General features: G+C 43.3%; 2 protein-coding genes across 3 annotated transcripts in view; one reads left to right on the forward strand and one right to left on the reverse strand.

The window, feature by feature from the left end:
• The window catches only part of UBP1 (upstream binding protein 1 (LBP-1a)), a 43,931-nt gene extending 41,968 nt beyond the window's left edge, over nt 1-1,963 (forward strand). The window contains exon 16 of one of the 2 annotated variants that reach the window (XM_012720297.1): nt 285-1,963. In XM_012720297.1, coding sequence (XP_012575751.1) covers nt 285-322 — 38 coding nt within the window. In that variant the 3' untranslated portion in view covers nt 323-1,963. The remainder of the gene's footprint in view (nt 1-284) is intronic. The other variant, XM_004676340.2, reaches the window with a different exon arrangement.
• Nucleotides 1,964-2,089: 126 nt separating this feature from the next.
• FBXL2 (F-box and leucine-rich repeat protein 2) overlaps nt 2,090-21,904 on the reverse strand; it is a 52,219-nt gene continuing 32,404 nt past the window's right edge. The window contains exons 6-15 of the mRNA XM_004676341.2: nt 19,282-19,350; nt 19,086-19,181; nt 18,738-18,864; nt 18,532-18,606; nt 16,570-16,700; nt 12,498-12,558; nt 11,746-11,790; nt 11,160-11,216; nt 4,322-4,534; nt 2,090-3,788 (exon numbers count right to left, since the gene is read on the reverse strand). Coding sequence (XP_004676398.1) covers nt 3,681-3,788; nt 4,322-4,534; nt 11,160-11,216; nt 11,746-11,790; nt 12,498-12,558; nt 16,570-16,700; nt 18,532-18,606; nt 18,738-18,864; nt 19,086-19,181; nt 19,282-19,350 — 982 coding nt within the window. The 3' untranslated portion in view covers nt 2,090-3,680. The remainder of the gene's footprint in view (nt 3,789-4,321; nt 4,535-11,159; nt 11,217-11,745; nt 11,791-12,497; nt 12,559-16,569; nt 16,701-18,531; nt 18,607-18,737; nt 18,865-19,085; nt 19,182-19,281; nt 19,351-21,904) is intronic.

The raw sequence follows: 21,904 nt of genomic DNA on the forward strand, positions 1-21,904 counted from the left end.
GGGGGCATTGCTAAGGTCAGCTCTGCTAGAAGAATATCCAATGTTTCCCCTCTGCTGTGTGCCGCCGCCACACCCCTCACCCCCTCCCCACCCACAACACACACCCCCCTGCAAGTCGTATGGGCCCAGGGTACTGTGTCTACAAAGGGAAGGTGTAAGGAAAAGGAAGTGGTAAGAGTTAGCTTGTTTTCTCTAGAAGGTAACTTTTCATTTAGGGGCGAGGGGGTGTTGGATCTAGATTTTTGTGGCTTCTCAGTGGTAACTTCTCTTTCCTTTTCCTGCAGTTGAAAATGGTGACGGTATCCACATAATTTTGAAGTGATGTCTTACATAGTTTGAACTATACTCAGTACCAAATAAAGTCACGCTTAAAAGTGTGTGAAGACTGAATCCAAGAAGTCTTTGGGATTGGATTTTTACTGTATGAAATGTTTCATATTGAAAACACAAGATGACCTTTCTAATGAGCTGTATGAGAGGCGAATCTCCTCACTGTCACTGCCACAGCCCAGCATCCTCTCGTGAGTGAGAGCACGTTGGACAGCGAGCGTGCAGCTGTGGGGCCGTGGTGCAGGCAGGGCTGCCTGCTTCCCTGGCAGAGGCCAGTAGATACCGCTCCTAGAAGCAGCCTTGGCTGCCTTTTACACTGTATGCGGTTTGGAAATGAATGTAAAAATGTACTTGGGCATTTACCTTTCTGTGCCAGTTTGGCTTTTGCTGCCTGAACCTCACGTGGACCTGGCTGGACAGTGCTGTTGCGGAGCCGTCTGCGGAGACGCTGGGTCTGCTCTGGCGCTCGCTGGTCAGGTAAGAGGCTCTGCACCTTCTCAGAAGAAATCATGTCTAAGGGTGTGTCCCGCGTGTCATGCCAGAGCGGGAGGATCCAAGCCAGGAAGGCAGGCTTGAAGCAAACTGCATTATCAAGAGTACCTTGCTGAGAGGATCAGTGTAAATCCTAATAGGTACAAAGACTTTTGGGTTTTTTTGCTTTGTCACAGATCTATTGAAAACTTCGTTGTCTGCTTCCATTTTAGCATTTTGTTCCTGATTTTCATTTTGGAAGCCCCATTGCTTTTTAAACTAGTGGCTTTCTCTCCCCCCGCCCCCCCTTCCTACCCTACCCTCCTATTTCTACAGCATTTTCAAAGTCCTACCCAGGCATTGGGAAGAGGTGACCTAAAAGGGGGGGGGGAGGGGAGTGTGACAGTCTGGTGTTAAGGGATCATCATCATCATGAAACACTAGGTATCAGACACTAAACGGTACCATAAAAGTCCCTTACGTTTCTCAAATATTGAGTACAATCATGGGCTAACGTTCTGTGATCATTTAGGTTTTTTTTCCTCCACGATATGATAGCTTCATTAAAAGAGTGCCTCCTCCACCAAACCAAATGCTGTTTGCCAATCTATTTTTCAAAGGGAATCTGCTTTTGCTTTTCTTGTTCTCCCTCCTCCAAATGCATCAGCATGCATTTTTGAAGCCTGTGGTGTAGCAGATGCAATTTCTGCTCCGATGCCACTTAACCCTAGCATCTCTGTCCACTTACCCAGGTGTCTTGGTTTTTGACTGTACGATTTCCTCCTTATCCTTTGTTCGGGCAGGTGTGGGATTGGAGTTTGGAATTTTTCCCCAAAGACAAACTGCTTCCAGTGGGTAAAAGCTTTGCCATTTTATGTTTTTTTGATGAGAAGGTATTTCAGTCTTCAGTTTGAAAATACCTAGCTCTGTAGATCCCGAAGGGGAGGAGAGCTCTCCTTTCTGTCCTTGTCCCTTTGTACGACCACATGTTTCCTACACCAATCACTTGGGAAAGACGTGAGCACTTGTTTTAGTTCTGCTTGTCTATTTAGCATTCCTTTTTGGGTCTCAAGATTTCTGGAACAATAAATGTCATTTAATGCTGTGTGCTATTTTGAATTCCTTATCAGGTTTTACAAGTGGGGTAAAAATACAAATTCAACATTTGTCCCAGTGAACAGGTTAAATTATGGCACCAGCAGATTTGCTACTTTGTTTTTTTAAACAGTAGGGTGTATACATTTCAGTATAATAAATGTTTTCTGTATGTTTTGCAAGAGTGTGTCTCATTTAAAATTCCAGTTTCTACCAATGTCACCTCAAGTCAAGGGGTTCCAAGGCCACAACAGACCACAGGTCAGTGTGTTCTATTCATTTGTTTTCTCAAAGCTTTCAAGGTAGGCCAGTAACTGTTCCACGCTTTGGAGAGTAGCAAACCTCATTTCCTTATCAGAGGTTCTCCTGTCTTGGTCAGTGACTTAATTTACATCAGGTCAGGAGGTGTTGAGCCTTGTAGACGATAGTGTTATTTAAATAATTTTAGATCAGGAAATGCTGGGGTACATCCATAAGGGAATAGACTATCTGGACTTTTAACGCTTACATATTTACCTGCCTTCTCTCCCTAAGAAAGCAGCTAAGGCGTTGTATTCCAAATCCTTCTGAAACTGTCCAACCAAATGAAGAAGCACTAGTCATTGGAAAACACCTCGGTTTTGCTGTCCTACCTTAGTTTCTCTTAGCTCTGAACCAGAGTCTGGTTGCTAGGAAAGGTCCACTACCATTAACATAGAGGGTCACACTGAAAACCATGATGGGTTCTTAATCTTTAATCAAGATCACAAGGGTGAACAGCATGGAGCAGAAAATCAGAACATTAGAGGAGGGTCTAAATTTGGAAAATGGTTTTACTCAGGTCTGCCATACGAGTATAGCAATAAAATCCTCTGACATTGCAATGGCTTATTCATTTATATGAGTGCCAACACATGATTGAATTTTTAAGTGTAATGTTTTTGAATAGTTCTGGTGTAACTTCATTTCTAAAATTTAAAAATAAACTTGGGAAAGAAATCACACCTGTTCTGCATGCATCCATTCATTATTTTTTAATATTATAGGTAACTCAAGCCTTAATTAGTTCTCTTTCTGTAAGGTCCCCAAAGTTTGGGAGAGATGACAGGATTAGCTTATTCCTATAACAAAAACATGCTGTAACATCCACCAGAGCTCATAATTTCCACTCGGGCAACACAAACTCTGAGGTGTTTTTGGTCCCAGGAAATGTGTATGACAAGTTGACAGAAAGGTGAAGACCTTGCTCTACCCAGTTTAGAGTCCTCATTTCTTTGGTGTCTCGTGGAAACCTATTAACTTGCCTTCCACGTAAGTCTCTACTTAGACTACATTTGCAGTACAGTCACTTTGATAAAGTTGGTAAAGTGGAAAAGTTCACAAAATGGAATCATGTGAATTAAAGTAGGCCACTGGCTTAAGTATCAGGTAGAAAATCAACAGCTTGTCTTTTTCTGTTCAATTTGTGCTAACACTGATGGTGTTTGAAGAATGCTGCTAAAGCCGAGGGCAGGAATTCTGGAGTTAGGCAGCCACCCACATCTGAAGAAAGCCAGGCTTCTCACATGGCCCTGGCTAAACTGGAACCGCACTTGCCAAGTGTTAACTGAACAAGGCATTGATTGGACTGCACCGCAGCATGTAAAAGTGAACACTGTCACCAGAGTCACTGTGATCCTACAGAAATCTTTACCTGTAAATGCCTTCCTTGATGGAGAGACAGTTGGGTGATGGTGGAGAGGTCAGCAGCTCCGGTCTTTCTGGCAGAAGGAACTCCTCCATGCCTTCAGCCCAGGCAGTGGCTGTCAGAGAATGACGCAGCACCTGCAGAGTCGCTGTCCACTTCCCCCCACAGCTGTAGGCGGGGTAACAGGAGCAAAGTAGGCATGGACTTTGACATGGGGGAGCTGAGCCTGAAAATACAACAAAGAAAAGAGTTATCATCGTCACACTTATTTTTTGGTTCTGGGTAGAAGTCTAGAAAAGCCCACAGGTGTCCACATAGGAATCACCTCTACTATGAGGAAGGTGAGGCTCTGGTGGAGGCTAGAGCTAGTCCTGCTGACCCACCTCCCTTAAAATGGCATCTTCTAAAAAATGGGGGCTATCAGGTCTTTGCCCGGGGGGGGGGTCACTAGTCCCCTGTGCCAACTGAGGGGAGTTCTTATTGGCCGTAGCACCTGGAGAGGGCTACTTGCAGGGTAAATACAAAGTGACCGAAACATCAAACATTCAAGAAAGCAATTATGGTGAGACCACCTGGGAAAAGGAGCCAAATTCTAACGTGCCCTCAGATATTAGCCGAGGCTGCTGCTCTTATGTGGAAACTGAATAAAGGCAATTTAAAGGAGTCCAAGTAGAGAGGTCTGCCTAACTTCTGGCTTAGGACAAGACTGGGAAACGGCTGGGAACTGGCGGGTGTGGCTGCCTGCCACCCCTCACCTACCCGCATGCGCTTGATGCCTGCGCGGGTGACCTGTTGGCAGTCATACAGCTCGAGGCGCTCCAGGCCACGGCAGTTCTCCAGGTGCTCCAGGGCCACGTCAGTGATGAGGAGGCAGTTGTCCAGCTCCAATACCCGCAGCCTCTCGTGGCCACAGGTGCTGTTGCTCAAGTGCAGGATCCCGTCATCTGTGATGAGCTCACAGTGGGACAGACTCTGCCGTGGGGAGAACAAGCAGATAGGAAGGGTCTCAGACCAACTACTTATTAAAAAACAAAGCCATGGGCCCTTAGACCACAAGTTTGGTAACCGGGCAGTGACCTGTCTTAACTTTCTGACTGTGTCAAGCTGGAAATCGAAATTGTAGGGGAAATTTCAGGCGTTTATTCCACCGAGTGTAGTCTTACAGCTACTTCTCCATTTGAGAGGCATCTAGTGATGAGTTTGATGTCCTCGTTCATTTAGAAAACTGAACAGGATGATTCACACTGAGCATTTTACAGGTTATAATTAGACCTTGAACAATATGATGTGACGTTACTGACTACTCTTGGAGTACAAACAATAAAGGTTTATCATTTCAATTCTTCTGTCGGTAATCTCAGACTTGCCAATTTTTCCCACTGCATGTAAAATATTCATACGCTTTTAAAAGCTCTGAGACAAAAAGGTCTGCATCACATCAGTCCCAGTAACTCATTTGTTCTTTCTAACACATGCCAAGCCCTAATTGTAATGCTGAATAAAAAAACTACTGTTCAGCTCTGGTCTAGCCAAGAACCTATTAAACAAGTGAATGTGCACTGTGAGGTCCTATGATAGTGTTATCTGACCACGGAACTGAAGGAGTAATACGAATTTGGACCACTGAGTTTGAAGGACTAAAAGCTCAGTAGAAGAGGGTGCAGGGCTGTGTGTGCAAGGCAGGCAGAAGAGGGTAAGTACGAACAGAAAAAGTCTGACGAAGGAAGCATCTACACCAAGACTCGGAAGTTACAAGCCAGGTCATAGAAATGTATAGGGTACACAAAGGAATCTTCCTTTGATTCTTAGGATTTTAGGAAGAAGGTAAACACCACATCTGTTTTCCAGTAACATTTTTTATATTATGACATACCCATCAGAATGGCTAACATGAAAATAGGTGGAAAAGGAGGATGTGAAGCAACTGGAACGCTCATGTTGCACAGCAGAATTTGGATATTCCTGATGAAATGCATGTATGTGTTGACCAAAAGACCTAACAATACTGATAGTATTCAATTGTAGAAAAGATATATAAGCCACAGCATACACCGTGCAGCAGCGCAGCATGGATAAAGTTCACAAATGTGAACGTAAAAAGGCCAGACACGACTGTTACCTGGGATGATTCCATTCATACCACCTCTGTAAACAGAGGTGCTATACAAAGCATCTCTGTCTACTGTTGAGTGTTCAGTGATAATCAGAGAGCAGAGGGAGTATTTCTGGGACCTTGGTAAGACTGACTCAGGTCTAGAGATGTACTGATACACGAATGAAAAATGCTCTTTTTTGTGTATTTTACTTGTGTTTAAAGAACGAAGACAAACTGCCAAGTTTTTGAGTGTAAAATGTGAGCACAACTGAGGGAGACACTGTCAGTTTGGGGCAAGGGAATGCCTGCTAGCTTGAACCTGAGGAGTTCTGGTGGAAAAGAGATAAATGGTTACAGCTGAGGGGTTTTGCCAGCTTCAAAAATCCAAGAGATATTAACATTAGATACAAGAAACAGGTAGCTGAATACAAACTAAAATTAAGGAAAAAGAAATGCTATCAGACCCTGATCTCTTAAGACTGTTTTACATGGAACTGATATATCCCCCCCATAAATTCAACCACATTGTATGCATCTGTATGCACACTATATGAAGTAAGATTTATGTAATCACTGTATCTTAACTTCAAGCTTTAGAATTGCTTTCTGGATAAAGCAGAAGGCTTATTAGTATAAGAGATAGAATTCAACTGCTTACAATAAAGTGCAACCAGGAAGAAAATGTGTGTGTATGTGTGCTTAATTTTGTTTAAACGTGTTTACACATTGAAGCAAGAAAATAATAGGGATAGAGGAACAGCGCCAACTCTACTGTCAATATAGGGGACCTGAGGGGTCAGGAGTTAACTGGATCTGGGAAGATTGTACTGAGAAATACTTACTGGGGTATACCAGTACTTTAAACATTTTTTTAAAACAGGCTTAATTTCAGAAAGAAAAATGCTGATGGTTTCACAGCAAGAGCATAAGGGATCAGGGGGAAAAAAGTGATTGTAATAAAGTAAAAATGAACAACTAGGAACCAGAGACATTCTGTGGGGGTGGGGGGAGCGGGGTAGGGTCAAAATGGGTGGAAAGAGCGCACAGGACTGGTGACTGCACACAGGTGAGTTTGTGATGGGAGGTCCATTGGGATTACAAATGAGATGAAAAAATGCACAAAATGAAAAATGATGTAAAGAATTATATATTTTTTTAAAAACTGGCTTAATTAAAGGAAAACCAGAGGGGCCACGATCTGTTCCTGACTTCACAAGAAAACCAGGCAACACAGTTCACACAGCAGAGAGGCCTGTTGTTTCACACTAACAATGGACCAATAGTTAAAGCTCCAGGCCACCCACTGGATGTACAGTATCAAAAGCAGCAGGCTGCATTTCCATTCTCACCTGTTTAGGGCAGGAGTTAGAAGAGAGAATATTCCAGACAAAGTCGCTTATCCCAGGCTAATTTGGGAGTAGACAGCATAAATTGGAGCTTCTGAGATGTCATGTAACTATTGGTCAAAGGGACAATTTGCAAAACAGTAGAAATACACTACATCCTCACGTAGCATTGAGGATAGGTTCTTAGAGAAGACCTTGAGCAAAATGACAATGAAAATGAGTCTCAGAATAATTTTTGGTTTTCTGTTGCATTTTTCAAATTAAGCCAGGTTTTTTTTTCTCTTTCTGATTGTTATAATGAAAGACTGAATAAAATAATTCAAATTTTAAAATGCCAAACAATGGGCATTATTTACTCTGACAGGTGTAGGAAAGAGAAAGAATAGGAAAGAAGAAAGATCATCTCAAGAATTTCACTAACAGGATAGAGATGTTGGCCACAGGAAGAAACTGGGGTCACTTTAAGTGAAGTGGGATTTGGCTCTTGTATTTGTTGCCCTGACTTCAAGCTATATTACAAAGCTATCACAACCAGAATAGCACAGTACTGCCATAAAAACATGCAAGCTGAGTAGAACAGAGAACCCTGAAGTAAACTCATATACACATGGTCAGTTTATGACAAATCATATGACAAATGAGAACAACAACAGTTTCTTCAATAGAGACTGGGGAAACTGGACAGTCACATGCAAAAGTGAATGAACCACTGTCTGCCACCACATTCAAAAATCAAAATAGATCAAAGACTTGAATGTGAAACCTGAAACCACAAAAAAATCATCAAAGATTGGGAGAAAACAGGTAGTAAGCTCCATGATGTTGGCCTTGGTGCTGATTCTGGATTTGGTTCCAAAAAGCAAAAAGTGAAACTACATCAAACTAAAAAGCAAACAATCCAGTTTACATGTTTTATACATTTATATGTTTACAGAACACAGCCCAATTTACAAATGGACAGAGGATTTGAGTAGACATTTCCTCAGCCAACAGATACATGGTGTAAGTGGGTATCGAGCTTCCCCAACTCATCTGGTAAAGAGACTATCCTTTCCCCTGCCCCTGCTTTGAGAACTGACTCAAAAGCTAAGTTTGATTAAATAGGATTATAGCTTTGTTAAGTAAAGGTGAATCTTGAGGACGGAGGTGATTTCATAACTGGACACAAGCTAGGCTGAGGGGGAGGCAGGGGCTATCAAATGGAAGTGAATAATGTCAAGATGGTGGGATTACTGATCCCATTTAGGTTATTTGCCTTTGGCTAACAGAAGTGACTGCAAAGGGGATTAAATCAAGATGTAGCAAAGGCTACATCTAGTTACTCCCTAATAGACTGCATAAGCTCAAGTTAGATGGTTTCTAGGCATTGCATTATACCATTTTAAAAGGGGGAAAAAACTGCCATAGCAGAAGAGAGCAAGCCTCCATAATCAACAGAATCTGGGAAAGCCACATCCTGTAAGCTAAAAACTTGCGTAATAAAGAGGATCATGCATCTACTTTGAACGAACTTTAACACAGCAAATCCAGGACCTATGCCATATCCTCTTAAATCAGAGCTTTTCTGTTTGCAAATACATATTTGACTTATTTTCAAGATCACATCAGTTTCTCTCCCAAACAGCCTGCTGAATTTCGTGTGTGAGGACAAGCCACTTTCTCCCCCGGGCTCACAGGGCAATTCCCAGAGGGTGCCGAGTTGCTCACCTGCCTCCTCCATGTCTGAAGGACAATGCTAGGAGCAAAAGTGTGAAAGTCACTGAGCTTCAGGTTGTAGTCATTTCTCTCATTCCTTCCTGCTCACTAGTCTAATAAAAGATTGGCCATATTTCACAATTTGGAGACTGTAGAATGGTTTTCCCAAAAATTGCCGCCTTGCTCTCCATATAAGCAAGGGCTCCCTAATGTGAACAAGTCCTCAGGCCTCCCTCTGGTCAGTTTCCCTTAGAAAAAGGGCCTGGACTGCTCCTGGGTGGTCACGGCCCAAGCAGAAGCTCAGGGGAGAGGAAGGCACATCCTCCCTGGCACACATGGCAGGCCGCCTCAGCCGTCCCAGAGCTGCCGTGAAAAGCTGGGCCAACCAAGCACGTGCGGTGGAGTCCGCTCTACTCTTCAGAGCGGGACCAAGTTCTCACCTGATGAACTGCGTTATTCTCCAGTTCTCAGAACACAGGCACATGCTGGTCCTGTGCAGTGAAGTAAACGGGTACAAAACATGGTCTGTAGTGTCTCCCTTTCTGTCTGGCCTAGCAGGACTCGTCAAAGCCCAATTTAGATCTCCACTGCAAGCATTCCATTGCTTTCCTGCTACTGGTTTTTAGCCCAGACTCTAATCTCAAATTTTCAGTCTTACAGCTTATCAAACCCTAAGTCTCCTCTTCAGAAGTAGCTTGTGTAAATATAAGGGATAAAATGGAGATGTTCAGGGCCACCCTGGTGTGCATGGGGTTGAGTCTCAGCACTGTCACGCTATGTCACATCGTGCAGCATGAGTATGGCCCCCCGCCAGGGAGCTGGCCCACATGGCGCAGCAGACCTCTCCTGTCTTACCTGCTGCTTCTCTCTGATTCTGTATTTCAGAACATCAACCTGTTCTGCTCCCCATTGTCTTTGGTGAATCCTCTCACTCCTACACCTCTGGCCTATGCCCCAGTTCTTGAATGCATAAATAAATCTTAAAAAAAAAAAAAAAAAAAAAAAAGGCGATTTCCCACCATCGGAATCCCTGTGAAGAAAGCACTGTATCTGGAAGACATTCCCTGACAAGGACCCTGTACACCTGGGGCAGGATGGCCGGCAGGCGCTAGGGAGCTAACACAGGCCTGGTTGTGCTCAGGGCAACCCCCTCTTGAGCTTCCATCCTAAAGTGGGATTTCCACTAACAAAGGACTAGAGAGGAGAAAAAATACTGACTTAAAGTCTGTCCATTATAGAATCAGCCAAACAACCTGGGAGTAAAGACATCATCAGAACTACAAAAACTCACCAGCACACCACAGAGGAAAACAGTTAAGAGAGTTTGGACACAGCTAGGTTCCTGGTTTATCTGCAAAATTTGATACCAAAGATTTAAAAAATGTCCCAGAGATGTCCAAAGCCCAGCTACACTGTGCCTGAGGGGAAAGTATCCAGAGGACATTGAGAAGAAAGATTGGTGGGTCCTCCCTGGTGGCTCAGTGGGTGGGAGCGCAGCACTGCGAAGCTGACCAGTGCCACTTCAGTGTAAGTTTGATCCCTGCCCTGGAGGCGATCCACATGGCAAAGCAGACCTCTCCTCACCACTCTGTTCTGCTCCCCACTCTGTCTCTGGTGAATCCTCCCCCCACACACACACCTCTGGCCTGTACCCCAGTTCTGTAAGCATAACTAAGTAAATAAATCGAAAAAAAAAAAAAAAGTGGGGACAGTAATTCCTAATCAAATGAAACTTTAACAATGTTACAAAATTCTAGATCCTGAGAACAGTGCAAATTTAAAAGATGACAGAGAAAGTTGGACTAAACAATCTGTGCCCTCTCAGGGCAGTGGAGACTGCACACTATGCAGGCCAGAAGATCTGGGGCCTCTGAACAATTGTGTAGCTTTGGGCAAGTTCCTCAACTGCTCCAGGCCTCACTTTTTCACCAAAAGAATGGGGATGTTAACAGTGTCGGCCTTACAGGGCCACAGGCAGGATTAAAGGCCGTGACGACTAGCTCCACGGGCTTGCTGCATGAGTGGGACCCCAGCGCTGCTGCGGGCTCCTGGTCAGCCGGATGCCGAAGTGCGTCTAAGTGGACGAAAGGGTCAGTGACACTTTTCACTACACATCTGGGATCGCTTAATATATTCTAATTGTTTTCCCCATAGATGCATATGGGGAACAGATACTGAAAACGTAACACATGGATGGCCCTTTTCTCTTACATCACTTTAACATGGAAACTTTCACTCCCCTGATGAGATGTACGTACCCGTGAGTGAAGTGCGGAGCACAGGAGTCACCTCCCGCAGTGAAAGCAGCCCCACGGAGGCGCCTGGCCCCCCAAGCAAGCCCAACACATATCCTCGAAATCAAGAACATGGAGACCTTTGCAGAAAGGAAACCCCAATGGCACCTTGAGAGGGTCCTTCTCATCCCTCACGGGGGAAAAGTTCACAAAAAACTTGGACTCACCAGGGCTTGCAGTTTAGGACAGTGAACGGAGAGCTGGATGAGTGTGCTGTCGGTTATCTGGAGAGAAACACTGTGTCAGCGTGGCCTGAACACCAGAACTTAATACCTAATCCTGGCTGTTGCTGAACACAAGAATCAAAAGGGGTGGAAAAGAAAATTAAAAACTCATCTTAATCACACTTGGGCTGGAAACTCCTCGCTTCACCAGCAATGTCAAATCTGCCCACTCCTAGAGCTGCAAAATTGTTCTCTGGACTCATGACTGGTGCCCCAAAGGGCCCGGGGGCAAGAGGAGTGGACAAGGAAGGTCCCCCAGGAGTCTCTGTAGTGGCACCTTGCCGCAGGATATTTAAGCTCACATCTCCCTCCAACTCTATGAATTTAACAGTTCTTTGCTTTCATTTGGCAAAAGATGTCGTTGTCCTGAACTTCCCTGTTACAGTTCTGTCTGGTGACAGAGACCAGCCCCGGCCCTCACTGGCTCCCGGGTCCTGATACCCACACTGGGGCAGGGTGGACACAGTCAGACCAGCCCACATCCCTGGCTCTCCCGGGCTGGCTGGCAGTGACTGAGGAGTACACTCACCAGGATGCATTCTTCAAGATCCATCTTCTCCAGGTCATGGCAATTCTGCAAGAGTCCAGAAGACAGTCCCAGCACGCGGTCAGTGGCTGGGGCAACCGTGGTGGTTTGTCCTGTCCCTCTGAATACCAACCTAACGTACTTTCCTCTCCCTCCTAGGGCGGTGCCCTACCCAGTGAGTGACCCAGTGAGCCCCACGTCTGAGCAGCTGCCCTGTGGCTCTTCTTCTTTCACTCTGGATATGGGGATAGGGCTGCTATCCCCTTCTCTCACCATGAAACGGCAGCTGCCTACATCTTCCCGGACATCAGCATGAAAAGTGTAGCCAGAGAAAGCTGCGGGAGGGCAGGTGGTGGGGGGCTGAGCCACAGAGTGGGAAGATGAAGGGGAATCCGTATCCCCTGAAGGACCCGCCCTGGCAGCAGGCCAGACACACCCGTGCAGGTGGGCATCCACCAGGCAACGAGCCAGCCAGCAGAGTCAGAGCGTAGCCAGGCAGGAGAGGCTCTCAGAAGTTGGGCTGGGATCTGGACGTGTCCTGCGAGGGAGAAGGCTTCTCTCCCTGTGAGATCTAGAACCACCACAACCTCGCTTCAGGATTCCTAGTTTTCTAGCCAATGGGAAAAAATGCAAAGTGTGCCGAGAGTTCTATTCTTCTACCATTGCTGTACATAGCTTTTTGTGGTCCCCACAACCACCCCAAGTCACTTTGAGTTAGAGAGGTGAATTAAATGTTTTTAAAACCACTGCCTTACCCGAGCTAAAAGTATAAAGCCTGCGTCAGTCAGATGGGAACATCGAGCAGCCTCCAAAATCCTGGGAAGTGGAGTGCAGGGGAGAAGAAGTAGCGACTAGTTAACCATGGAAGTACACACATTATGATGCAGACTCGTGCTTTGTTTCTGAGAACAGTTCCAAAGGTCAGAAGCACACAGAGACCCCAGAGTCCAGCCCAGAAGGACAAAGCTTAAGCCCTACCCCAAAGTCCCACCCCAAACTTGGGTAGTACATCCAGGCATCTTCCCACAATACTAGAATTGCAACTCTTGGTGCTGTAAAAAAATTATTCTATACTGCAAAAAGTTAGTTATTAATGGACTAAAGACTTGGATAGAAACCTTAAATCATAAAGGTTCAAAGACATACAGACAATACGCTGCCATCACTCTTACAGATCTTCAGGGAGGGACTTGATTCCAATGGTGAGTAACAGAAGCAAATTAATCAATGGACAACATCCAACCAAAAAGCTTCTGAATGGGCAAATAAACCACAACAAAAACATAGAGACCACCACTTGGTTGGGAGAAGATACTGGACATTGTATACCTGAAAGAGGTTAATATCTAAAATATAAAAAAGAACTCACAAAATTCAACAATTAAAAAAAAAAAACACAAAACTGCACAAGTAGACCTCCCTGGTGGCGCAGGGCTTGAGTCTCAGTGCTATCAAGCTATTGCCAGCCACTGCAGCACAAGTTCAACCCCCAGCCCGGAAGTGATCCACATGCAGACTTCTCCTGTCTCACCCGCTGCTCCCCTCAGCAGTATATTTCAGTAGATCTGCCTGTTCTGCTCCCCACTCTGTCTCTGGTGAATCCTCTCACCCTCCCCCCACCCCCCACCTGTGGCCTACACTTCAATTCTTGTATTCGTAAATAAATCTAAAAAAAAAAAAACTGCACAAGAGGTGTGAACAGACATGCCTCCAAACTGGCCATACAGGTGGCCAATGAGTACAAGAAAGTGTTCAACATCACTTATTATTAGTGAAGTGAAGATCACATGAAGACCTTACCTCTGGCTATTATCAAAAAGGCAAGAATTAACAAGTGTTGGTGAGATTACAGACAAAAAGGAAAGCTCGTACACTGTTGGTGGGAAAGCCCATAGGTTCAGCCTCTACAGAAAACAGTGTTGGATATTCTTCAAAAAGTTTTAAGAAGATCTATCATGTAATCTAATGATTATAATTCTAACTACTTATTGAAAGAATATGAAAACACAAATTTGAAATGATACACACACTTGTAAGTTCACTGCAGCATTAATCACAACAGGCAAGATATGGAAATAACTGAAATGCCCCTAAAGATGCAGTTTACCTATTCAGGGGAATACTCCTCAGATGAAATCATGCCTTTGTAACAGCAAGACAGAACTTAAGGTGATTATGCCCAATGAAATAAGCCAGAAAGAGAAAAGAAACATGGGGGAACACAGAAGAATAAAGCAAGCTAAGAAAACACAAGAGTCTTAAATCTTACTGTTAAGATTTAAGAGAAAAGAAAGCGGCTCAAATGCTCTTAGGAATAAATTTGTTCATAGTGTTCACTAAAAAAAAAAAAAAAACACAACAAAAACAACTTAAAAACTCCAACACCTAGTGTTTATCAAAGGCAAGGCAAAGAGGAGCAGGAGGAGCAGGTAGAGGGAGTCATTCTGACAGCGGTGAGTGTTTCCAGAACTCTAGTGGTGGGTGTGACATGGCATATGCATTTATCAAGGCATGAAGTTGTCTATACGCTAGAACCTTACACAGCGTCATAAACTAATGGCAAATTAGTGAAAATAAATAGCCATACATATATAAAAATAAATATCCATATACATATATATGTGATTTTTAAAACACAAAACAACAAAAATTTTGCAGTTAATGAAATACATGGGCTAATTCTCAGTGTTCATGCCAGAAAGGATGGATGACATACAAATAGCACCTTTAGGTTAAAGAACCCAATACAGCGATAATTTTAACTTCCTTTCTGACCAGTTTCGATGACTCAGATTCCTTCAACTATATAGAAATATCAAAATTATGTAGAATCTTCTCTAATGCAATCACTAAGAAACATGGATAAAACAGAAATAGACAATCTTTAAAATATAGGTAATTGGTATAAGCATGAGAAATCGATGTTTCACTGATGTAAATAATAAGCTGGTATCTTTTTCCTGCCACTTTTATAGGGCAGGAAAGATCGGTTCAGATTCAAGCTCTGAAAGTTTCTAGTTATATTTCTTACTCAACATGGAACCCATTAAGTGATTTTCTTATAATTCTCAGATTCTTTACAAAAACAGAGAAAACAGCATCTACTTTCTAAATGTGTAATAAGAATTAAATTAGATAATGTTTATAAAAGTACCTAACACTGAATCTGGGACACATATGAGTTAACTGATATTAACTACTGTTGCCAACATTACAGTTTTAATACTAACAGTATTACCACGAGAATCAGAAAACAATTTCTTAAAATAAAAAACTACAATTTCTTAAAATAAAACTTTTCTTCCTGCTACAGGGAGATAATGCATAAAGAAGGTGAATATGACTTTGCTCCCTCACCTCCTTGCCCATTTCTGCCCACTGAGTAGCTGGTTTTAAAGGAGAAGCTGGTGGCACATGGACTTACGGTCATTGCTCTGTTTGCTAACAGATCACTGTGATGTCAAGGAAATAACACCACGCAGCAAATCATGTGAGCAAATGTATAAAATTCATCAAGAAATTTCTTGGTGGTGTATATTTTAGTATTCTGGACATCCCTAGATGGGCATATTGTCCCAGCCAATCCACCCAGAAAAAGCCATCAACCACAGGACCACTGCCTCCTCTACTGAAACAAGCTACGCAACTTCTGTTGACTGACAAATTCTGAGTGGAAGGGAGAAGCTCTGAAAAATCAGAATTTCCACTGCTAACTTATGTCAAGATCTCCCTTTTTTGTATAATCACAATATCAAAATATTCTGGGCAACCATCAGTTTACAACTGGATTGCCTTAGCCTCATAAGGAGACTGGCTGGCCCCAACAAGCAGGCGCTGCCCCTATCTCCTGAGACAAAGGCAAGCCCCAGGAGAGATATGAACCCCAGGGCATAAAGACTCTTGGAAAGCATCCTCAGTTTTTTAAACAAAAAGCAAATTTCAGATAAGATTCCCAGGGCATATGGACTCATGGACAATCTTTTAACCTTGTTTATACAGGTGATGTTTAATGCACAACTGTACAACTTTTTCTTAATTTACTCCTTTTAAATAATCACTAACCACTCTCTGCTAGCCTTAAATCACCCTTTTCTTAAACAATCCCTAACTATTCTCTTCTAGCCTTAAATTACCCTTTTCTTAAACAAACACTACTTTCTGCTAGCCTTAAATTAGCTATTAGCGTCTCTTTAGACAATCACTAGTGACTCTGCTAACACAATTTATTCTTTCCCTAAGACCCCTAACAATCTGTTGCTAATAGCTCATCCTTTCCCACACTCCTCTCCCCTTGAGTTATAGTCAAATATCTGTATACATGACAATTATCACAAATACACATAATTTAGTATACCACAGAGTGTCAGGAAGAAGATACATTGTTACCCTCTCCCTTGAAAACATTTATAACAATTTATGGCGATTTCTCATTAACCTACCCTATACATTACTCTAATTAACTACTTGCTACACAGTTTAAATAAAGATCTGCTGAGAGGAATGAGCAGGAAGACTTACACTCAACTCTGATGACTTCTGTGTCTTCCTTGCCACTGCTCCTCACTCCCCTCTTCCCTTCTTGGAATCTCCACAACACCTTCCCACCTTAGGGCCCTGCCTGTCTCCCCACCAGACACCTCGCTCACTGATGCCTTCCCACCTTAGGGCCCTGCCTGTCTCCCTCCCCACCAGCAGCTTGATAGTTGAGGCTGGTCCCCGACACTCCACCACCACCTGCCCCTGCTAGCAAACCTTTCCTGGCCTGCGGGAGCCCCTCCATCAGCCCAGGCCAGCTGAGCTACAGAACACAAGACATGGCTCACTCACTGAAGTCTTGGGCAGTTCAACGCCAGGGCTGTAAGAGAGGCGTCTGTGAGGTTGCTGCAGCCCGAGAGGCAGAGGGCCTGCAGCTGGTGGCAGCCCCTGCATATCTGCACGACTCCTTCATCTGTAATACGCTGGGGAAACCAAAACAGGAAGGCGAATCAGCAGGCACCAGCAACAATGAGATGGGAGTAGCAGAAAAAGCCTATCTGCTATTGCTCCTTAAGTGTTGGATGCCCATCACTAACATCTTACCCTAACAATTTAAACAAAATAAGCTTAAGTACAGGGCTGAGATACTTGTTACCTCTGCACACACTGAGAGGAATATATTTTAACTAATGGAGAGCAAAATTTTCACATTCCATTTTCCCTTCAAAATCATTTGATCTCTTTTCCAGAAAAAATCATGAATTGTGTTAAAAGATCAGAAAAATGGTCCTCCCTGGTGGCACACAGGTTAAAGCACAGCACATGAAGCTCTCCAAGGCCACTGCAGCACTTGAATCCTGGCCAGGGAGTGATGCACAGGGCGCAGCAGACCTCTCTTGACCTGCCTGCTGCTCCTCTCAGCAGATTGATGGACTTCGTCAATCTGCCTATTCTGTTCCCCACTCTGTCTCTGGTGAATCCTCTCACCTCCCATAACTCTGGCCTGTATCCAAGATCTTGGATGCATAAATAAATACAGCTTTAAAAAAAGGTTCTACTTTAAAAAAAAAAATCAGATAAAGAACTCACTAGACATGTCTAATTAAGTGATAAACTCCTTTTGGGTTGAATGTCATACTAACTTTAGATTATACATGTAAACATACATGTGTATTCATAGTATTTCCTCAACTGTATTAAAAAACAGCAAAAATAATAAATCACTAAAGTATAAATAACTTATAAATCTACAAATGTAATCATACTATTAAGTAATAGCTTTATGTTTACACACCATTTATGTAGAAATAAACATGCTTATTTATATTATACTTCAAGCCACCTGCCAGAGCTACCCGACATGCAACTCAAGGTCCTGTTTTTGAACAGGACAGGCCCAACGGTCAATATACGTCTAGATGACAGTTTCTATTTTATATCCACTACTAGGGGCTCAGAAGATTTATGATTCATTCACTAAATGCCAAGTGCAAGGAATTTCTCTTAGTGTTCTCAAAATTAATTTCCCCCTGAAGAGCACAGTGGGATATATAGCAAGCACCCTTTTTTTTTTTTTTTTTTTTTACGATTTATTCATACAGAACTGGGGTACAGGCCAGAGGTGCAGGGGTGGTGAGAGGCTTCACCAGAGACAGAGTGGGGAGCAGAACAGGCAGATCTTTGAAGTACACTGCTGAGGGGAGCAGCGTGCGGGTCAGGAGAGGTCTGCCGCGCCATGTGGGTCACCTCCGGGGCTGGGGATCAAACTCTCACTGAGTGGCTGCAGCTCACTTGCAGTGCTGGGCTTTAACCCACTGAGCCACCAGGGAGGGCCCAAGCACCCTTTTCAATTTCCAGTGTTTGCAGTGGTTTCTCACGGGCTACTCTTCTGATGAAAGCACACCTTGTTCTTGCATATGCCTTTTATTTTTTAAAGAATTTTCATATCTGCTACTTCACCTTATCCACTGAGACAATGGTATCATCACCCCCCGTTTATAAGTTTAAAAAGTATTTTGAGAGCTCATCATGAATTGTTCAAGTTAATTAGCTCACAGTGTTCCCATTATCTTAAAAAAAAAAAAAACTCTAAACAATGCCATTTTTAGAAGAACTGTCAGGAGGCTTGAGTTGAATATGATGCCTTTTCACTGAGATTGCTGCTTTGCATCTTGCTACTACCTGAGAGCTCCCATGAAGACACAGGGTAAGGATGAGGGTGTGGTACCCAGCATGCCTACTTGGCGTGCAGCAGATTCCTGAGACAGGTAACATGGAATGAGGGGGTGCTCGCAGGAAAGACATGCTACTTACTGAACAGGACTGTAAGTTGAGGCTCACAAGCTCATGGCAGTAATTCTGAATGTGCTTCAGAGCTTCATCTTCCAACTGAGTAGACAGAGAAAACAGAATGGGTGAAATCCAGTGAAAGAAGAGAGGGACAGTCAGAAGAGTGCAGCAGCAAGCTGACGTGTCCCCAACTGACACATACGACACACACAGTGACAGCAGCCCGGTACCTGTGTGCAGCCCCGGAGAAGCAGGGCTCTCAGGCCGCGACAACCTCGCACCAGTGCCTCAATGCCCTCCTTCGTGATCTGATCACACCAAGAAAGGTTCAGGTACTCCAGGTTTCGGCAGCCCTCACTAAGAGACAAGAAACAAAACCACCCATGTGCCGTCTACCCACAGAACATTCATCACCAATTTTGGGTTTAGTAGATCCAGCCATTGGGGGGAAAGAGAATTCTGTGACTTGCTTAAGTCACCTACTTCTTGCTCCAAAGGGACCATTAGGAAGTATTTAGACACATCAGAATATTCCTAGTTTTGGGCTTCTCTTGGCTACAAGAAACAGTCACTCTTACCTGATGCCCTTTAAGGAGCTGTTTGTAATGGACACACAGGAGGTCAGATCCAGATGTTTCAGCTTGGAACAAAATCTGCTAAGGCTATAGCACGTGCTAAAAAAGAGCAGAAACACTAAAGATATTTTCAACCATGTTTCTCTCCCCTGTCCCTCCCCATGGCCAATTAGTCAGCAAACTACTGTTAATGATTTACCTGTCAGTGATTTTTGTGCATCCATTGAGGTTTAAATGTTCGATGTTTCGACAGTTCTGTGCAAAGGTCCTAAAATGAGAAAACATTTAAAAACTACCTGCAAAATATTAGACAGCCACAAGAGGGAATGTTTAAACACTCACATTTAGAAAAGTGTTTCTTGAATTTAAAAAAAAAAAAATGATTATGGAAAGAACACTTCACATGACATCTAAGGCCCTCCCTGGTGGTGCCGCAGGTTGGAGCACAGCACTGCAAAGCTGGCTGTGGTCCCTTCAGTGCAATTTCGATCCCTGGCCTCAGAGCTGACCACATGGCGTGGCAGCCCTGTCCTGACCCGCCCACTGCTCCCCTCAGCAGTGTACTTTGTCGATCTGCCTGTTCTGCTCCCCTCTCTGTCTCTGGTGCATTCTCTCACCACCCCTGCACCTCTGGCCTGTACCCCAGTTCTGTATGCATAAATAAATAAAAACTTAAAAAAAAATATGACATCTATTCTCTTAACAAAATTTTAAGTGCACAATATTTTTTTGCTGACTATAGGTATTAGTGCTACTCAAACGTTATGACACAAATTAGCTGTGATCTTATCAAGTGCAGATTCTGATGGTAGAGCTCAGCAAACTGCTTGACTGTCTACATTTCTAAGAAGCTCTCAAGTGATGGCAGAGATACTAGTCTGGGACCACACCTTAGAAGCAAAGCCCTAGAATGACGACATGTTAGTCATAGCTGATACCTCAGTAGTTATCTGAGACTGATGGCCTACTTGCCTGTCCCTTTGGCTCTACTGAAAAATCAGTGTGAAGCAAGGAAGCTGAACACAAGGAGAGAATTCAAAGATCTGCAGAATTCCCCTCAAGAATTTAATAGTGTATACCAATCAGAGTATACGTGAGGAAACTACCAAGGCCAAGAAAGAATTAACAAAAAGCATTAATAGGAACAATAATCAAAGCTTACTGAGGGCCAGGAATAGTACCCACTTCCACCATAATTCATGGGGCATTGGAGAGACTGGCAATGAGAAGATTCTTACATTACAACCGAGACCCCAATTAGGGGCCTCCCTGCTGGCTTAGGGGTGAAGTCTCAGTGCTGTCACCACGTGGCCTCAATTTGATCCCCAGCCAGGGAGCTAAGCCGCATGTGGTACAGCAGGCCTCTCCTGTCTCGCTCACTGCTCCTCTTAGTGGAGTCGCAGGCAGGTGAGGAGAGGTCTGCCGTGCCATGTGGGTCACCTCCGGGGCGGGGATCCAACTCATGCTGAAGTGGCTTTAGCTTCTTAGTGCTGTGCTTTAACCCCACTGCACCACGAGGGAGGGCCCCCAAATTGAACTTTTTAATAAAGATTTATTTATTTATGCATACAGAACTGGGATACAGGCCAGGGGTGCTGAGTGAATTTACCAGAGACAGAGTGGGGAGCAGAACAGGCTGATTAACAATGTATACTGCTGAGTGTAGCAGCAGGTGAAGCAGGAGAGGTCTGCTGTGCCATGTGGGTCAGTTCCCTGGCTGGGGATCTAACTCATGCTGCAGTGGCTACAGATAGCTTCATAGTGTTGAGACTTAACCCCTTGTACGAAGGAGGCCCAAATTGACCTTTTTGATATGAAAACCATAATGACAGAGCTGAACATTTAATGGGTAGGATTAAGGGCAGATTATGGAAGACAAAGGAAAGAAACGATCTGAAATGAACCATGGTGAGAAAAAGAACAGAACATGAACTTATCTTGATTACAGTGATTTCATGAGTGTGTGTGTGTGTGTGTGTACAAAAGCCTGTATAATTTAAATATGTACAGTTAGTTATGACTGTTATTTATGAATAAAGCTGTTAAAAACCCCTAAGATTTCATATACAATAATAGATAGCGAATATGTATGCAATATCCATTAGTATTACTAATGGATTACTACTGAATCACCGTTGGCTAAATCCAGACCTAGTTAGCAGGGGCTGAATAAACATTTACAAATGAATAGCTAGCCTTGCCCAAAAGCAGTAATCATACATGGTGGGGCAGAGTGCAAGCCCAGGCTAGTTCTAAGTGATTACAACTGAAAACTAGGGGAGCAACAATATTTTTCTGAGTCCCAATTCTGTGATTGTGCTTATCATTATTTCTCACAGTAATCTGGTCCTTAGATATAAAAATGTATATAGATGTTCTGCTATAAAATTTATGGTAACCCAATAAACATTCTTTTGTGAGAATACATGTTTTTACTCCAGTTGCAAAATAAGAATATATTTCTTTGATATCACTCACTGACAATCCACATATTCACATTTTTTCTTAATGGAACCATTACTGAATTTATATTCTGTTTACAATTATCTTACGACCTATCGGTACATTTACAATTGTTATTAAAACAGAATCAATCCATTCATTCCACTGGCTTACAAAGTTTTTGAAGTTCAAAAAAATCTGGTGTGATGATTTTAATTTCTTGACTTAAAAAAAAGTCACTGTTTTGTAACATTTACAGTGAATGTTTTGATTTTTCTAAGAAGTCATGAATCAATTATCTTAGCAATGGTGTGACAGATGCTTCTATTACAAATTCGACTGTCTGCAGTCAATATATATTACACATTCTTGCGAAAGGT

Source organism: Condylura cristata, unplaced genomic scaffold (genome assembly GCF_000260355.1).
Source record: "Condylura cristata isolate star-nosed mole 26May11 unplaced genomic scaffold, ConCri1.0 scaffold00004, whole genome shotgun sequence".
NCBI classification, from domain to species: domain Eukaryota; kingdom Metazoa; phylum Chordata; class Mammalia; order Eulipotyphla; family Talpidae; genus Condylura; species Condylura cristata.